This window comes from Drosophila miranda, chromosome XR, assembly GCF_003369915.1.
Source record: "Drosophila miranda strain MSH22 chromosome XR, D.miranda_PacBio2.1, whole genome shotgun sequence".
NCBI classification, from domain to species: domain Eukaryota; kingdom Metazoa; phylum Arthropoda; class Insecta; order Diptera; family Drosophilidae; genus Drosophila; species Drosophila miranda.
Window position 1 is genome coordinate 22052456 of NC_046674.1, and position 14105 is coordinate 22066560.

The 14105-nt window shown below is 52.5% G+C and overlaps 1 protein-coding gene across 2 annotated transcripts; it reads left to right on the plus strand.

Annotated features, from left to right (window-relative positions):
- The first annotated feature begins 3130 nt into the window (after positions 1–3130).
- Positions 3131–12826, plus strand: LOC108153563 (paired box protein Pax-6). Of its 2 annotated transcripts, none has more exons than XM_017283638.2 (6): positions 3131–3669; positions 7112–7357; positions 9679–9819; positions 10988–11431; positions 11497–11681; positions 11882–12826. In XM_017283638.2, exons 1-6 carry the CDS (start codon positions 3396–3398, stop codon positions 12569–12571), a joined length of 1980 nt encoding a protein of 659 aa, XP_017139127.1. In that variant the 5' UTR covers positions 3131–3395; the 3' UTR covers positions 12572–12826. The 2 variants fall into 2 exon arrangements, with proteins under 2 accessions (XP_017139127.1, XP_017139128.1); XM_017283639.2 differs by having other exon boundaries at positions 11899–12369.
- The last annotated feature ends 1279 nt before the right edge of the window (positions 12827–14105 follow it).

Consider the following 14105-nt stretch of genomic DNA (forward strand, 5'->3'; position numbering starts at 1 on the left):
ATAGAATAACTTCAACTGAGGCTACAATGGAGTGGAGTAATGGAATAATCGATCTGCTCCGTTCGCAATGTGTCGGAGCGCGACTCAGAGGAGGCTTCCGGCATTACTCTGCAAAATCTGGAGAATACGAGTATCTATTTGTATGCAAATGGAACATGTTGCTGGAGCCGCCAGACAAAAAGCGACACCTTAATCATTCTGGGCAAGCGCTAAACATTTCCGATCTACAAAAACAGAAACTAGAGCGTATTTCCGCCGTCCGGCCAAGACCCAAGCGGGGGGACACCAAGGGGCTACACACTCGTACGAATGTCTCCTGGAGGAAGCCCCATGAAGAGGGCCGTGTCAGAAAGCTATTTTCTATTTGTTTACTGGCATTCAGAAATTCCGATGGCCGCTCTTCTCTTTTGTGGGTTTCGGCGCGGGGGTGTGGTGGGGTGGGGGTGGGGCTATTACTGCTCCGACGTTTATTTTTTACGGTTCACCAAGTGGTAGGTCGGCCAATGCCCACTCCCAATCGCAATCCCAGTCCCAGTCCCAGTCCCAGTCCCAATCCCAATCCCACTCCCATGGCAATGGGAAGGCCTCCTACTCCGCGGTGGAAATCAGCATATGCATATGCCTACATGTGGGTAAACACCACCGCGTCGCTAACTGTAGGCACAAAAACTCCGCCCTGGGGCACTTCTTGTCTACATTGTTTGGAATATTTTCAGCCGGACAGCGGACACAACAGACGGACAAACGGACAAGCGGACAGCGGACAGCAGAGGGGCAAACAAACAAAAACAGGAAGCGTGGCTACCACAAATATGCACGGCAACGGCACAGGCACAGGCACAGGGCTTGGTTTTTGGTCTGGGATTGGGATTGGACTTGGGCCTGGGACTGGGACTGGGACTGGGTTGGGTGCCCCCATGTGGAATGCATGTAGATACTAGATCGCTATCTGGCTACGAACTTTGCCACAGGAATAATGGCGGCCGACAGGCGTTGGCCGGGGGCGGCCATAATTAATGCGCCCATCCCTAACCCTAGCTATGGCCCGAAAAATGTTGCACGAAACGCAATTAGAAGCGGGCGTAATTTGTTGCCGGCGGTGCAGGAGGGGGTTCGCCCACAGGGTTCTGTCTGTGTTTGTGTGTGTGTGTGTGTGTTAGCGATAAGTGTTTAATTAGCCGCGTTATTAATCTAATCAATCATGGAGGCCGAAATCAATCATCAGGGGGAGCGGGGATATGCAAAGATTGGCTATCTATCGGGTCGGACAGAGACTTCTCTTCAGTGTGGACCCCACTCCACCCTCCCGCTTCACCCGCTGCACCCGCTTCACCCCCTTCATCTTTGGATCGTTGACAGAGAGGTCTTCTTTGAGCAGTGGACGCAGCTGCTCATTGGGCGCAGCATTAAGGCGTAGTTCCAATGCGTGCGAGGGAGACGACTAGTGTGGCTGACGCGCAAGACAGCGGGAGAGCTCTGCAAGCAGCGAGAGCACTTGGTCCCGCCTCTCAGACAGTCTCTCTCACTCTAGTTTTGAGTTTTGAGTGAAACTCAATTGGCCCATCATCTGGGATTATATAAGCTGAGTCAAATATTCCCCTCCCCTCCCCTACCCGCACCGACGACTAAATACTAAATATTTTTAGTGGAAAGCGACTTTTGCTTAGTCTTTTATCCAATAAATAAATAAATCATTGGGACTGCGTCAACAAATTTGTGTATGTGAGGGGGGAGTGTTTGGGTAGACGTCTCTCGTGTGTCGCCCGTGTGCCTCTCGTGTGGCGTGCGGTGGAGCATTCCGCTGGAAAATTTCACCTTTCAATCGGGTAGCATCGGGTGGGTGATCATTGTTATTCTGCGGTGGCGGATTATAGGCCATTAAAATTGATTATTCCCCATTATCAGTGCTGGGTGGCACGCCCCCCAGACAGGTAGACACGCTTGAGTGTCCCTGCCAATTACCTGCCTCTCCCTGACTCCAATGACGCCTCCATGTGGTGGTTCCGTTCCGCACTTGGCGACGACCACGGCGACGGCGCCTGAGGTTAGACCCTTGGATTCCATGTAAAAGCCGAAGCTCTGCCAAAACAAAGCAGAGCTTCCGACACTGACACTGTCATCGACACCGACACTGACACCGACACCGTACCGAACCGAACCGAACCACTTGGCAGCCATTACATCGACCCCGGGCTCCACTCCTCCAGTGTCCATCCATTCACATCACTGCCGCATCCACAGCCAACCAGCGTCGGTCGACCATTTTGCATCCTCTACAGAGCTGAGGGACTGACTGGGGGAGGTAGTGGGGTGGCTGCGGACAAGTAAATCAATTAGTCGGGACACCACCCCCCCTCCACCCTGGTGGCTCCAACTGCCACTGCAATTGCAGCAGCATCTCCCTCTCTCTCTCTCTATCTCTCTCTGTTTCGCTTCCTTTGCAGAGTTGTGCGCAGGCTTTTACTGCTCTCTCTCGCTCTGTCTCTGTCTCTCTCTTGCAAGGAGGATTGAGTGGACAACACGCTAATCGGTTACGTTTCTGTTACTCTGACTGGTTGGCCAGAGCTGCGCGAATTCATTGGTTTTCCTCCGGCCTTGCCATCAATGTCCACCCTAATGCACTTTTTGCATGGACTGTGCCGTGGCCGCAAATACCGTTAGGTCAGTAAAGGATGGCACTGCAAAAAATCGTAATTCTCAATTAAAGGGCAACGCAACCGGTCGCGCCTTTGGGGCGGAGAGTTTGACAAATAACAATGCACCAGAACCCGAATGTCGGGCTAATTAATTATTGAACTTTTACAACAGCGTTTGTGTCTGCCTGCCTGCCTGCACAGTTTATGCTCAAAGATAGCACTCACTCCGCAAAGCGCTCAAACGCGCACTCTCACTCGCACTCGCAGTCGCACTCACACTCAAACGCCGCCACTGTAGCCACTGTATCCACTGTGTATCCCGTTTCGAATGCTCGCTTGCTCAGCTCAGTGCTCAACCACAACCACAAGCAAACCAGAATACAGCCCCACAACAGCCCCCGCCCGCCGACCAGCTGCAGGTATCCCCTCTCCGCCCTCACCCGGACAGGCGCAGGGGCAAGCAAAGTAAGTCTCGGCTGGGGCCTGGCCACAGCTTGTTCACAATCCCAGTCGGCGTGAGTGAGCGCGCGTCGGCGACGGTTCCGGTTCGCGTTTCGATCGTGTTTTTTTTGTTCGGAGAACCCCGACGACGACCGACACGGTGACGAGTGCTGCGAGGCCGTCGGAAAAACAGTTTTTCTAATTTCCCATTGGCTTCCCGACTGGAGATGCCACCTGCTGCTGCCTGACGTGTAGGTAGACGACGGCCAGCCTTCCAGACAGCTCTTCCCCCTCGACCATACAGTTCTGACGCGGGGAATGGCTACAACAGTGACCAGCACAACTCCAGTCCCAACGAGGACTCCCACAAAAGGTGCCACTGCGGTTGCCACTTGCACCGCCATCACAGCCCCAGCCGTGCCGCCCAGAGGCCCGGAATCTCCGGGAGCCATTATGCCGATGGCCAGTGCGGCACCCGGTGTCTCCCTAGCCATGACAGCGGTCCCAATGCCGTCGAACGTCCATATTCTGCCCGGAAGCGGTGGCCAGCCGTCGGCAATGACGCCCGTTTCGCCCACAGCCGCGCCCACAGGTGAGTGGTAAGGTGGTGAGGTGGTTAGATGGTGTTGGGGAATGTGCACCCCTTCAGAGTCCCCTCTCCTCCGCGTTGCACGCTCCATGGCACTGCGAATTTGGGTGAAATTCCGTGAAGTGACAGGGATACGGGGGCCCCAGCAAACAGAAACAGAAACAGAAACAGTTTAAGACAAAGACCAGCCCCAGCCCCAGCCACAGCCACAGCTTCAGCCACTAGGCAAATGCCTGCTGGAAAGTGCAATGATTTGGAAATTTCACAACAGCATCGCAGCGGCAGCCACAATAAGTTCGAGTATATATACAAGATATATACATATATAAACATACTCAACGGACAGGAGACACAACTGGCAACTGTTTTGGTCTTTCGCACATCAGTGGCAATTTGCTTTGCACAAGTATGGGTTGTCAAATAAAATTAGTTCATGTCGCGGCGGCCATCGAGGGGCCACTCACAGTCCGCAGTCCGGGATGAGACGGTCGCCGGCGGGGACGGGGGGGGGGGGGGGGGGGGGGGGGGGGGGGGGGGGGCATGGTGCGAGCAGCGGGCCAAAGCTTTGACTTGTCTCTAGAAGGTGTTGGAAGTTGCACAATAAATAAATAATTATAAAAGAGCTCAGGAACGGGGGCAGCGAGACACAGAGAAAGGCAGAGAGGGAGAGAGTGGCAAAGCAGCATGGGACGCACACACACACACACACACACAACGGAGGCACCAACGTAGCAGCCGGAGCCCAGGGACAGGGACAGGGAGGGGGCATCGGTGCATGGACGGGTACATGGGTACATGGCATACATTGAAGTTTAAGCATAGGGCAGAAACCATACTTAGGGCTCTCAGGTTACGTGGTGCGTGTATTCGCATTATTCTTAGAAAGCCAAGCGTATAAAAGGTGTGCACGATGATTTTCGAAGAGTGGAGGAGAGTGCCCCGGAGGAGTCACCTCAGAAATTGAGTGGAGAGTGCAGTCATATGTATGTCCCCCGGGATCGTTATGTTACGTTATGTTGTGCTGCAACTAAAACGTTGGGGGGATATAGATCCATCTGCATCTATATCAGAGCGATAGAACATGGAATAGATGTTCAATTATCCTTCAGACAAACATACACATATCGAAAACTGTACTGATGATGTACGACTTTCCTCAGCATATCACAGATTGACCATCGTATGGCCTAACGAGAAATAATCATGGTTGTCGATAGCTAGCATCTTTTTTTATAACAGACCAGTGGGCAAGCCTCCTGCACACTCATTTCGCTCGTGCGCCTACCCCCGACTCACTCGCTTCGCCCGCTCGCGCCTTTATGAGTAAAATATCGTATGAAGACAAGGACGAACGACCCAAAACTTGTATATATAATAGAGAGAGAGACATCCATTCCTTTAGAAATATTTTAATTCTAAGATTTAATATTATTAGGTATGATTACCCCCCCATTTCGTAAAGGATCTTATATTTAATTGAAATAGAGTAAGTTCGAGCTTTAGCTATTTCGATTTCCATTCCTTCAAACCGGTTCATGATAGGATTTTCCCGATCTACACAGAAAAATATCAACCTAAAGGCCTAAAGGCCTTTAGGAAAAAGAATTATACCAAGTTAGAGGTGCCATATTCCGCAGCAGATTCCATTCAGCTTAGGGAAATGCTCTAAGATCACCATAGAGCGCATAGATCGGATCGGCAATAAAAACCAGAAGCCTTAGACGACGAGTAATGCGCTGCGCGCGACAAACAAGATCAGCGAGCACCAGGCGAGGCGCGGGGCCCGGCGATGAGCAGGAGGATGGGGCCTGGGGCCTGGGGGGGCATGGACTTGGATGGAGATGGAGATGGGAGCCACGCATAAAAAAAGCGAGCCACCACTTTAATTTATATGCAGTGCCGGGAGGGAGCTGCGCAAAAACCTACCGGTAGCAATAAATCAAACTATCAATTGAATTCCGAGGCGATCATCACTTGTGGGGAGCGCGATTCGTTCCCGATTCCCGATTCCCGATGCCCGTTTCCGAACCCGATCCCGAACGGCATTGGCATCGGCATCGCTTCTTGTTATAAGTCGCACGATGACGTGCCAGTGCGTCGTGCGGTGGCAACATCTGGAGCGTCTCCGGGGGGAGATTCTGCACGGGAGGACGAGGACGAGGACGAGGACGGCAGTTCCCGCGATTTTAAGCCGCTTTTGCAATTGACTGAGGCGCGTCGGGGCAGTCGGAGCTGTCGCATTGCCACTAACGTAGTAAATCATCGGTCGATCCTGCTCCCAGTCCCAGTCCCAGTCCCAGTCGGACCTGGTCTCGTTGACATCCAGCTGCTGCTGCTGCTGCTGCTGGAGCGCGGCATAAATCAAGCATAGCCATAGCCATAGCCGCAACCACAACAATTGGTGCAACATGCGAATGCAACAAATTGTCCCCCGTAGAAACTGGCGACTGGAACTAAGCGTACGAGCAAGTGGGGTCGCCGCATCTGCATGGGCTTAATTAGTGCAGGAGCACTGCCATTGCCAGATCGGAGCGGCCCAATCGGTCGAAGAAAGAGCATACCAGGCGGCTGGGACTTGCCACGGCTGGAACTTGCAACTGCAGCAACTGCAGCAACTGACGACTGGCGACTCTCTGTGGCCACACAGGGAGGTGGATCGCTCCAAAAAAGAGGTGTTAAAATGTGTGCAGTTCTCGCGATCAGATAAAATGTCAAAACGAACATAAAAGCTTCTACATCTGAGGAATGGCCAATTGCTGGCAGCACAGTGACAGGCGATCCGATCCCCGATCCCCGATCCCCGATCCGGGTCCAATCCAAGAGGACCGACCGGCAACAAATTGCCAGCGTCTGCAGAACGTCAGGAATTCCATAAATTCCGACTGCAATCGGCAGTGGCCGTCGATGTCGATTCTGCCACTGATTCCGCAGCAGTGGCATCAGTAGCAGCAGCAGCAGCAGCATGAGCAGCAGCCGGTCCACTAATGGACCACACCGCGTCCATTATGCCCATAAACGCTGACACTTCCGCCAGCGTCCGGCTGTCCGCGGTGACCATCTCTCCAGCTCCAGCTCCAACTCCAGCTCCAGCTCTGACTTTGAGTCGAACCTTGGCTTTGGCTTTGACGTCGTCGATCAACCCAGCAAGCCGAAATTTGTCCAACCATCTCATTGTCTCATCGCCCGACACCACATCACAGCCTCCAGGCTACAGGCTACAGGCTACAGGCTTCAGGCCTCTCGACTGTCGCTCGTTGATCGCGCTACAAATTTCTTGGTGTTTCTGTGTCACGCGCGGAATGCCGGCAACAGCTTCGTTTAAATTCCAATTGACATTTAATGATTTTCGACCTCCCCCCCTTCTCGCTCTCTCTCTCTCTCTGTTCGATCTCTTTGAGTATATCCCTTTCCGTACTTATTTCTTTTGGTTTCCTTCCAATTGCAGCCCTCACACAGCCGCACAGCCTCAGCCCATCCGCGCCAATGATGGCCCAAGGAACACCACCCGCTCCCACGATGGGCGGACTCTTCTGCGGAGGAAACGGAAACGCACCTGCGACGGCCACCGCCACCAATCTCAATGCCTTGGCCTCCCAGCATCGCCTGCTTGAATTGTCCCGCTTCGGACTGCGCGGATATGACCTGGCCCAGCACATGCTTTCCCAGCAAGGAGCCGTCTCCAAGCTGCTAGGTAAGCAAGGGGCAAAGGGGATGGGATGGCAAGGCCTAGCCAATGCAATCAACGGAGTCATCCGGGTCCGATTTGGCATAACCGATTTGGCGGAACCACAAAACACGCGCCCCAAATGCAATTGCCATGTGTCCCGCCGCATTAGCGCCCCAAGCGTTCCAATCGATTTGCTTGGGCTCCGTTGTTGGGGTCACGTATACACGACAAATCGATTGGCCATCGCCTTACCCCCAGTTGCACCTGGCCAGGGGCAGACCACCACCACTACACCACCACACCACACAGCACACCACACTCGACTCCCACCCCACCCCACCCCACCCTCTACTCTACTCTATCGATATCCACAATCAGAACTAGGGCCCCGAGTCTTCAGCAGCCGCACACCTGTTGCCACCTGAGAGTGCGACACTTGACCATGTCATTTTCAATTTGCCACCGAGTTGTGCACTCCGCATAGCTCATGTATTTTCGAAAACCCTCAAATTAACAAAGCCATGCCTCTCAAGGGGGAACTTGATATCTCGATAAATGAACTTCAGGTTCTCTAAATTCAGATTCCGAACCAATATGAAGATAGATCAATTAGGAAAACTACTGCAGACATTACAGATTTATCTGTTATGTAAATTTTTTTAAATTTGTAATGACTCAGAATCTCAGAAGGATACAAATAGAAGCGAATTTCGTTCTTCTTTTGTAGTAGGTCGCCGATATAGCCCCGAAATATTAGATGATAATGTCATAAGTCTATCAGGAAGTCTATCGAAAGGCAGAAGAATATACTCCTAATTCTTATCATTACAGTATTTGTCAGCCCATAGGAGTGCTCATCATCATTCCTTCATCCAGTTCAAGCCCCTGCGCCCATCAGCAAAATATCGAATCAAGGGGTCCTCGCACTAATCCCATCTTTTTGTTCTCAGCTCTAAAAAAAAGATCAACGGTTTGGCCGATGAAGCCTAGTGTTAGTGATTCTTCCTTCTGACTGGCAAAAATACTGTGAAAATGGATTTTCATATTCCTGGAGAATATTTTAAGGAACAATAAAACCATTTTCAAGGTTATTTTATTGGTGCTTTACTAGAAGGCAGCCCTCGTATTCATGATTATTCTGATACATAAAGTAAGCTGGAGATCCCAAAATATGCATGTGCCCTGAAGGCTCGATATGCTATACAATCCATAAAACTATTATTTAGCGAATTAATAATCCCTGAAATAGCGAAATTCCATCTAAGATTCCAACCTGTCAGGGGCATTATCATCCACTACCATTGAATGTGCCACAACGTGGTGTGATGAATGAATCGGCGGCCCATTCACAAATATTCATTAGCGTGGCCTCAAATCACACCGTCCAATCTATACACACATATTCGCATTTACATACATACATATGTATGTACATAGGTAGATATGTATGTAAATTTGCGGGTGCGAGTCACTTCCATTTTGGCCAATTCAAATTGTGCAAATAATTTCCGTTTTGAGCAATAAGCCATGTACTTGTGCCTACACTGAAAGAAAGCAACGGAAACCAGTTTTTGCTCTAGCCACATAAGTTTTTCGAATGGAAATACTGGTTCCCCTTGTTCCCCTTCCAGCACCGCAGCCCCCCCTCTCAGCGAACCCATTGATCTATGGAGTCTGTCTAGAAGAGTTTTCTCCGGGTGTAGTTTCGCTGCTCAATTTACAAGATAAACGCGCGCGCCTGTCAACCGCTTCCGACGAATTATCATTTGAGCTGCGACGAGGCTGTGACTGAATCCGAGTCTGAATCTGACTCTGACTCTGACTCTGGCTCTGAGTTGGAGTCCGATTCCGATTCCGAGAGTCTGAGAGCTTGTGGCGCTGATGTTTGTCAAATATTCAAATTAGCGCTCCGTTGAATGATAATGGCTGGCGGCTGGCGGCTCCCGGTCCGGGCCCGTCCCGTCCCGTCCCGTCCCGCTCCCCGGCTTAATTGTCTAGTTAGTTAGTGGCAGTGGGGCAGGGCGGGGAGGGGCGGGGAGGGGCGGGGCAGGGCAGGGCAGGGCAGGGCAGGGCAAACAGGTAGCTCGAACCCATAGTGGCACACAATGCAATGCTGCCGGAGGGCTTTTGACCCGCTCGACTCGAAACGCCCACACGGGAAGAGAGCTGCTGAACAATGTGAAAATTATGCGAGTCGCACAATGCGCTAATGCCCGTAGCGTTATTTCGGGCGAGAGAAAATGATCAGAATGGGCTTATACAACCCCAGTGGAGGTCGGAGGTCGGAGGTTTGTCGGAGATCGGACACACTCTTATTATATGGCATATAATCTCTATCTTTTCAGGCACCCTGCGACCACCCGGCCTCATCGGCGGCTCCAAGCCCAAGGTGGCCACCCCAACGGTTGTCTCCAAGATCGAGCAGTACAAGCGCGAGAATCCAACGATTTTCGCGTGGGAAATACGCGAGAGACTGATCAGCGAAGGTAAGTCAGGTTCGGATGCGGAACAATAGGGCCAGATGATCGGGAGTCCTTCCCCCTTCCCCCTGCCACCTGCACACTGCGCCCTGCGCCCTGCCCTCTGCTCCCTGCTTCCTGCTCCCAGGGCGGGACACAATGAGAGTAGCTGAGCTAATTAACTGACAGGGAACCCCCGAAAGCGAAATTGCACAACAAATGACAACGGTCGCGACAAGAGTAGTCGTCGTCGTCGTCGTCGTCTTGTGTTGTGTGCGTCCTGGTCTGAATGTAGATCTGGCTTTGGCTTTGGCTTTGGGTTTGTCTCTGGCTGTGGTTCTTGCTGTGGCTTTGGGCGGGCAGTGCAGGCTTACGCGCTTCTTCAGCAGAGATGGGGAGACTGACAGAACCAGAAGCAGTTGGAATAGCAGCAGCAGCCGCAGCAGCAGAAGATCAGCCATCAGGCATCGATCGGGCCATCGGTCTGGATTGATGTGTTTATGGTGCTCGTAATGCGAATGCTTTGCGATTTATCCGCGATCGGATAGCCCCCGTTTCAAGTCCAGTCCCGAGCGAGGCTCATTTAATGTTGTAAGAATATACTGTTTCAGTGGCGTAGATTTAGATTTATCGATTGGCTAATTTATGAACATCCGTTCCGTTCCGATCCGTTCCGAAGACGGGAGTGGAGTCTGTGCTGCCGGGAGCCCCATCGATGCCGATTGATATGTAAATGTGCTCACATTTGTGTCACTCATTTCGGGGTCCAGTCCGGTCCGTCTGCAAGGGAACGATAATCAGAATGGTAGCCAGGGAGTCCACTAACCAAGCAGCCACCAGAAGCCACTAACCAGCAAAGCAGCAGAGCCAGCAACCAGTTGACGGCAGTTGACAGTCGCCTGTGGGCAGTGGACATAGGCAGTCAGTTCAAATCGCTCGGGGCAATGAATCGTTCCGATAGCCATCTCTCACATGAGACGCACGAACACACAGGCGGAACTGGCGCTGGCACTGGCACTGGCGCTGGAGCTGGAGCTGGAGCTGGACCTCGGATCAGAGGCAGATTCGAATCGCGAATGGCCGGCCCTCTCATTACAGTCAATCTTGGGCTCATTTGTTCGGGGTCATGAGCGGGTCATGACGTACAGCATCCGGTGTGCAGTCCACATAATGCTCTCATCCTCCTCTCCCACAGGTGTCTGCACGAATGCCACCGCCCCGTCGGTGAGCAGCATCAATCGCATTCTGCGCAACCGCGCCGCCGAGCGGGCCGCGGCGGAGTTCGCCCGAGCCGCCAGCTACGGCTATGCCCTGCATCCCACGCACCCACATCCCTACACGAGCTTTCCCACGTGGCCCGGCCACCATCCGCTCTGGGGTGCTGTGCCCCTGCCCGCCGGCGGAGCCCTTCCCGGCAGCACTAGCTACGGCAGCGACGGCAATTCCAGCTCCAATGCCAACTCCCACACCACCAATAGCAACAACACCACCAACGGGAGTGCCTGTGGGGAGAGCAGCGCCGGCAGTGGACGGCTCTCCTTGCCGGCCCTCTCGCCGGAATCGGGGAGCAGGGAGAGCAGGAGCAGCCGCTCCCCGGAGGCGGATGCAGACGTGGATACAGACGCCAACCGTGTGATTGGTGAGTGGTAATAGTGTGCTACGGGCTGTTGAGTCCCTGCTAAACGCACCCACTCCCCTCGGCAGATATTGAGGGAGAGGACAGCGAGTCGCAGGACAGCGATCAGCCCAAGTTCCGCCGCAACCGCACAACCTTCAGCCCGGAGCAGCTGGACGAACTGGAGAAGGAGTTCGAAAAGTCGCACTATCCGTGCGTGAGCACCCGCGAGAAGCTGGCTGGCAGGACCGCGCTGAGCGAGGCGCGGGTGCAGGTGAGTGCGAGTCGGCCTCTGATTCGGATACGGACTCAGATTCGGTTTCCGTATCCGTTTCGGTTTCGGTTTGTGGCCTCTGAAATATATGTACCGTCATTGCCTACTAACCACATCGATTCAGAAGCGAACACACAGACACAGCCCCCACTCTTTCTTTATCAACTAACAAATTGTCTCTCCGTCGATTGATCAATTAGGTTTGGTTTTCCAACAGACGAGCGAAATGGCGGCGCCACCAACGGGTCAACTTGCTCAAGCAGCGCGACTCGACTTCGACCTCAACCTCGCCAACGCCAACGCCAACGTCAACGCCTGCTGGAGGTCCACCTCCAGTTGCATCGACGCCCGAGCCTGGTCCTCAGAAGCCGCTGGAGCATCACGCGTATCCGGGCTATCGCCATCCCTACAACACCAGCCACATCAGCAGCAGCAGCAGCAGCAACACCACCACCACCTCCACCACCTGCAGCAACAGCAGCAGTTCCCACAACAACAGCAACATCAACAACAACAACTTCGTCCTCGAGGTGGAACCAACGCGGGAAGCGGCACCGGCACCTCCTGCCTCACCCACAGCATCAGCTCCATTATCAATGGGCGGTGAGAACAGTGCGTTCCGTACCCTGCCCATGCCAATACCCATGCCCATGCCCATGCCCATGCCCATGCCCATACACATGCCCATGTCGATGTCGATGCACATGCCGATGCCCATTCCCCAGGCCTCGGCGGCGGCCTTCGCTCTCAACTTTGCTCGCCAGTACATAGCCAAGTACATGGCGACGCCGCAGATGAATCCGATTGGCCTGGATCTGGGTGCAGAGGAGCAGGAGGAGGAGATCAACGTGGAGCACGACGCAGAGGGAGGCGCAGAGGAGACGGCATAGAGCTACTACTACTACACATACATATTTACCCATCCTACAGAGTGATGATCTATTGGGGCCATAGGAGGCAGGGCTCTGTCAGGCAGTGTCCGTTTCCTATCGCTTTCAATGGAGAATATTTAGTGCAATTTTATTTTTTTTTTTTTCAATTTTTTTACTTAATTTATTCAGTTTTTACGAGTATCTCTAACCGCGTGCTGAGTACAAATAAAACCGAACCGAATCTATACAATACGATGACATGCGTGCGATAAATTCTCACGAGTTTCGTATAATTGGTTGGGAATTCAGAAGATGACACCCTTCGTCACTGAAGGGAGAGGAGATCAGAGAGAGAGGGAGAGGGAGAGGGAGAGAGTCAGAGGGGAGCCCGGGGGCACAACGCGCATTCGAAAATAACTCAAGTGGACAAATCTGACAATTTTGTGGCTACCAAAAGCATTGAGCAGAGCAGAGGCATCGAGACAGACACCAAGACAGTGGCACAGGCACAGAGGAACAGAGGCACAGGCTCCAGCTCAAACTCGAGTACCTGGCATCTTCTTCGAAGCGAGCGAGCGACTGACCGACCAACCGACCGACTGACCGACCCATCTGAGGCTTCATCTGAGGCTGGAGCTGGGCCTGGAGCCGGGTGATTAATGTGGCTTTAATTACATGCGCTGAGAAGTCGTCGCCGTCCTCGTTTTTGTCGTCAATGTGTATGCTCGGATGGATCACTATAATTATATAGATGGCCGAATTAAATTTTAATTTAACGCCTGTCAAATCAGAAAACCACTTCTATAATCGTTCGCTTAACAGTGTTCGATCCCGATCCCCAGCAAAAGCAGCAGCACCACCACCACCACCACACAATATCCACACTCGCTGTCCGATCGATCGACTCTCAATACTGAAGGGAAGCTGAAAGAATCAATCGAACGAACCCTGCGCCAGCCACCATTATTGATTGTAATGAGCCACCGAAGGCGTCAACTCCAGCGTCGATTTCGATGCGTGATGATGAAAGAAATACGCCAGCCTGCCTGCCCGCCTGCCTGCCTGCCAAGAGAATGCAAAACAATTAAAACCCCATACCTGGGGCTTTTGATGAGTCGTCGAAACAGTGTACATTGTACTCTATACGTGGAGGGAGCCCCCATCCACAGCCCCGGCATCGAGGAGGGAGCCCGCCCGTCAGTGGCCGCATGGAGTGGCTTTCACTTGGATTGCTTTTGTGGCAACAGCAGCTCTGGCGCTTTGTGCAGCTTCTGATCTCGGTTTTGAATAGACGAGCATCCTCCTGAGAGTCGTCGGCGATACTATTAGAACTCTGAAAATTAACAATTGGGTTAAACGATTTAATGATTTTCCACTATAGGAAATATAAATTATACTTTTTTGATTCCCATCAACTCCATTCCCTTTCATATTGTCTTATACATATGCCTGATTCTCTGCAAAGTAGTTTCTCAGCCCAAAAGACTATCTGGTTTTTGCGCAGACCCTTCTTTTTACTTGAATCGAAGCCGTGCAGATCGGATTACTATAT